The sequence below is a fragment of the Triticum aestivum genome, chromosome 4B (assembly GCF_018294505.1).
Source record: "Triticum aestivum cultivar Chinese Spring chromosome 4B, IWGSC CS RefSeq v2.1, whole genome shotgun sequence".
NCBI classification, from domain to species: domain Eukaryota; kingdom Viridiplantae; phylum Streptophyta; class Magnoliopsida; order Poales; family Poaceae; genus Triticum; species Triticum aestivum.
Window position 1 is genome coordinate 17,800,156 of NC_057804.1, and position 4,018 is coordinate 17,804,173.

The 4,018-nt window shown below is 53.7% G+C and overlaps 1 protein-coding gene across 1 annotated transcript in view; it reads right to left on the bottom strand.

The window, feature by feature from the left end:
- LOC123089887 (uncharacterized) overlaps nt 1-492 on the bottom strand; it is a 4,849-nt gene extending 4,357 nt beyond the window's left edge. Inside the window, exon 1 of the mRNA XM_044511439.1 lies at nt 428-492. Coding sequence (XP_044367374.1) covers nt 428-492 — 65 coding nt within the window. The remainder of the gene's footprint in view (nt 1-427) is intronic.
- Between the last annotated feature and the right edge of the window lie 3,526 nt (nt 493-4,018).

Below are 4,018 nucleotides of genomic sequence, written 5' to 3' on the forward strand. Positions count from 1 at the left end.
GCCTCCTCCCTCCCCCCTCGCCGCCGCCCGAGGAGACCTCCGGCGCCGCCCGCGGGGTCGTCAAGGACGGCGGCGGCGAGGATTTGCTGCCCCCGACCAGAGGGCTCCGGACGCCGAGGCGGCGGCCTCGGGTGGCGAGGCGGCGCTGTCTCCCTGCAAGCAGCGTCGCAGGTGGTGGCCCTCCGTTTCCTTGGCCGCGAGGGTGGCGAGGGACGGCGGGAGCTGTCGCCGGTCGCAGCGGTGCTGCGCCCTCCTCGTCCGCGGCTGGATCTGAAGGCGGCCTCCCTCCCCCACGCAGCACTTTGCCTCGCCGGATCTGGTCGTCGGTGGCCTCTGGCCGCTGGATCCGGCGTTGGGCTGCCCGGAGATGCGGACCGATCGGGAAAAATCCTTGGCTGGGGTGCTCTAGCCACGACGGCGGTGACACCGGCCGGTGCCGTTCCCCTCCTTGGAGGCGCCGTCGAGGTTCGTGCCCTCTCCCTCCCGCTCCATGCCCGGGAGAAATCCCATGTCTTGCCGAGACAGGTCGACAACAGTGCAGCGTGCACCGCCTCCTTCTTGAAGGTGCCGACTTGGGCAAGGTGGGAGTGTGTTGTGGTGCTGGCCAGGTGGCTGCGTCTTCGGCAAGGGATTTGGAGCATGATGCTTTGTCTCTGAATTAGTGTCGGTCCGTTGTCCTCTCGTTTGGCCGTTGGCCGATCTGTGCTTGCTTGCTCAACGTCTCTGCCTTGGGCAGGGAGGGGATAGGGATCCTCTCCTTTGTATTGGTAGCAACCAGATGCGGTTGCAAGGTCACAGAGCTGATTCTGCGGGTTGATCTGATTCCAGTTATGGATGCTCCATTTTCTCCTTGTTGTTTGTTTGTTCAGTGACAGCTCCCTTGTGCAGTTTTTCCTCTCCGTGCTTGTTTCAGTGGGCTGCGGCGTGGACTTTCTTCTGGTACCCTTCGTGCAGCGGCGTGTCGAGTTGAGTATCTCCCTTGGTGCCCAGAATCATGCCCTTTCCTTGCTCTAGGGAGGGCAATTCCATCTTCCGGCGGTCCTGCGCCTTTTGAGCCAAGGCGAGGGGCAAGGCTCCCCTCCGGATTTGAAGAGGAGCGGCATGGTTTCGATGTGCACTTTCCAGGGTAGATGAGGGCTCGGTCCATCGACGTTGGGCAATGGCTCCGCCCGAAGTTCCCCTCTGTTTGTCCTACTGACTAAAGTTCACTTGGAGGACTCCGTTGACTACATGCTAGTGCTTATTCTGTTTACTTCTATAGGGCGTGTAGTCTTTGGTGCTTGTAAGCTGCTTCGGCATCACTGTGTACCTGCAGTTTATTTTCTTTTCTGTTTTCAGTTGGTTGTATTGGTGGCCTTGTGTATTCCCTGGTCGGTTGATGGCTTTGTTAATTCAAAGTCGGGCTCTTCTTGAGCCTTCGTTCTAAAAAAAAGTCTGAATAAATCCAGCAGAAAAATGCAAGCACCGGTGCCAAGAACATGCAGCTAGCTAGCTAGACACCCGCGCCGGCTTTGCCCGCGCGACATACTCTGGCGGCTGCGAGATGGAGAGAAGAAGGGAATAGTGGCGATTTTGGTGATAAGGGATTTCGCTCAAGTTGCTTCGTGGGAGCAACACAGCGGTTCGGGCTTGTTTTGCCATCCAACACGGTCCTGTATTGGTCCGCTCGTTGGTCTGGACGCACTTTTTTCACAAAACTGGAGACAAAGTGGGGGGAGGCTTTGCGGGCGTCCGAAGCGCTGCCACGTCCACTTCTGACTGCACTGGCCCACCATTAACACCCTCCCTCGCCACGCGTGCGCTTCACGCCTGAAACAGTCAGCGCTGCTCCAGAGTGTTAGTGCCGCATTCATGCTCGGCTAGAGCGTACGCGACTTCTCACTACTGCCAGCATTGAAGCGGTGCGCCGGCCGAGAGAGCGCCGTCCGCGCCGCCTCCCGGTGCAGGCGACTGCTCCACATTCAAACGACACACCGTCGGTCTGTCGCCTTATATTAATGATGTGCGGTTTCCAAGGAACCTACTCCGGCACCACCCGTCCGTCCATCCGCCGTCCATCATTAACCACACCGCCGTGGCCCATTGCCATCCGCCTGCTATATAATGTCCAGCCCCGGCCATAACCAAAGTCATCCTCCTCTAGTCCCTTTCTCCTCTCCGCACCATGCTCATCATGGACTCCTCGCGCTCCAAAGCCCTCTGGGACATCCTCTCCTCGGAGCAAAAGAAGGAGATGGCTGCCATTGCTCTCGGCTGGCAGGCCGATGATGTTGGGTTTCGTAGTAATTTCAAAAAAATTCCTACGCACACGCAAGATCATGTGATGCATAGCAACGAGGGGAGAGTGTTGTCTACGTACCCAACGCAGACCGACTGCGGAAGCGATGACACGACGTAGAGGAAGTAGTCGTATGTCTTCACGATCCAACCGATCAAGCACCGAAACTACGGCAGCTCCGAGTTCGAGCACACGTTCAGCTCGATGACGATCCCCGGACTCCGATCCAGCAAAGTGTCGGGGAAGAGTTCCGTCAGCACGACGGCGTGGTGACGATCTTGATGAACTACAGCAGCAGGGCTTCGCCTAAACTCCGCTACAGTATTATCGAGGTATATGGTGGCAGGGGGCACCGCACACGGCTAAGGAATAGATCACGTGGATCAACTTGTTGTGTCTTTGGTGCTAGCCCTGCCCCTCTATTTATATGTTGAGCCCCGGGGTCGAAACTTGGAGCAAAAGCCTCCTCAAAGTCGGTTTTGCCCGAAAGGCAAGAGTCCCACTCGGACTCCAGGACCAAACGCCACAATCCTTGGCGTCTGGCCCAGACGCCATGGGCCTCGGCGTCTGGCCCAGGGCCAGACGCCAGGGTCTCCGGCGTTTGGCCCCCTGGCCTCCGCAAAACTCCTTTTTGCACCGATCTAAAGCCTCATGGGCTTGACCCCTTGGCCTAACCATATCATCCAATATATGAATCTTTACGTCTCGACTATTTCGAGACTCCTCGTCATGTCCCCGATCTCATCCGGGACTCCGAACTCCTTCGGTTCATCAAAACATGTAAACTCATAATATAACTGTCATCGTAACCTTAAGCGTGCGGACCCTACGGGTTCGAGAACAATGTAGACATGACCGAGACACGTCTCCGGTCAATAACCAATAGCGGGACCTGGATGCCCATATTGGCTCCTACATATTCTACGAAGATCTTTATCGGTCAGACCGCATAACAACATACGATGTTCCCTTTGTCATCGGTATGTTACTTGCCCGAGATTCGATCGTCGGTATCCAATACCTAGTTCAATCTCGTTACTGGCAAGTCTCTTTACTCGTTCCGTAATACATCATCTCACAACTAACATATTAGTTGCAGTGCTTGCAAGGCTTATGTGATGTGCATTACCGAGAGGGCCCAGAGATACCTCTCCGACAATCGGAGTGACAAATCCTAATCTCGAAATACGCCAACCCAACATCTACTTTTGGAGACACCTGTAATGCTCCTTTATAATCACCCAGTTACGTTGTGACGTTTGGTAGCACCCAAAGTGTTCCTCCGGCAAACGGGAGTTGCATAATCTCATAGTCATAGGAACATGTATAAGTCATGAAGAAAGCAATAGCAACATACTAAACGATCAGGTGCTAAGCTAATGGAATGGGTCATGTCAATCAGATCATTCAACTAATGATGTGATCTCATTACTCAAATAACAACTCATTGTTCATGGTCAGGAAACATAACCATCTTTGATTAACGAGCTAGTCAAGTAGAGGCATACTAGTGACACTTTGTTTGTCTATGTATTCACACATGTATTATGTTTCCGGTTAATACAATTCTAGCATGAATAATAAACATTTATCATGATTATAAGGAAATAAATAATAACTTTATTATTGCCTCTAGGGCATATTTCCTTCAGTCTCCCACTTGCACTAGAGTCAATAATCTAGATTACACTGTAATGATTCTAACACCCATGGAGCTTTGGTGCTGATCATGTTTTGCTC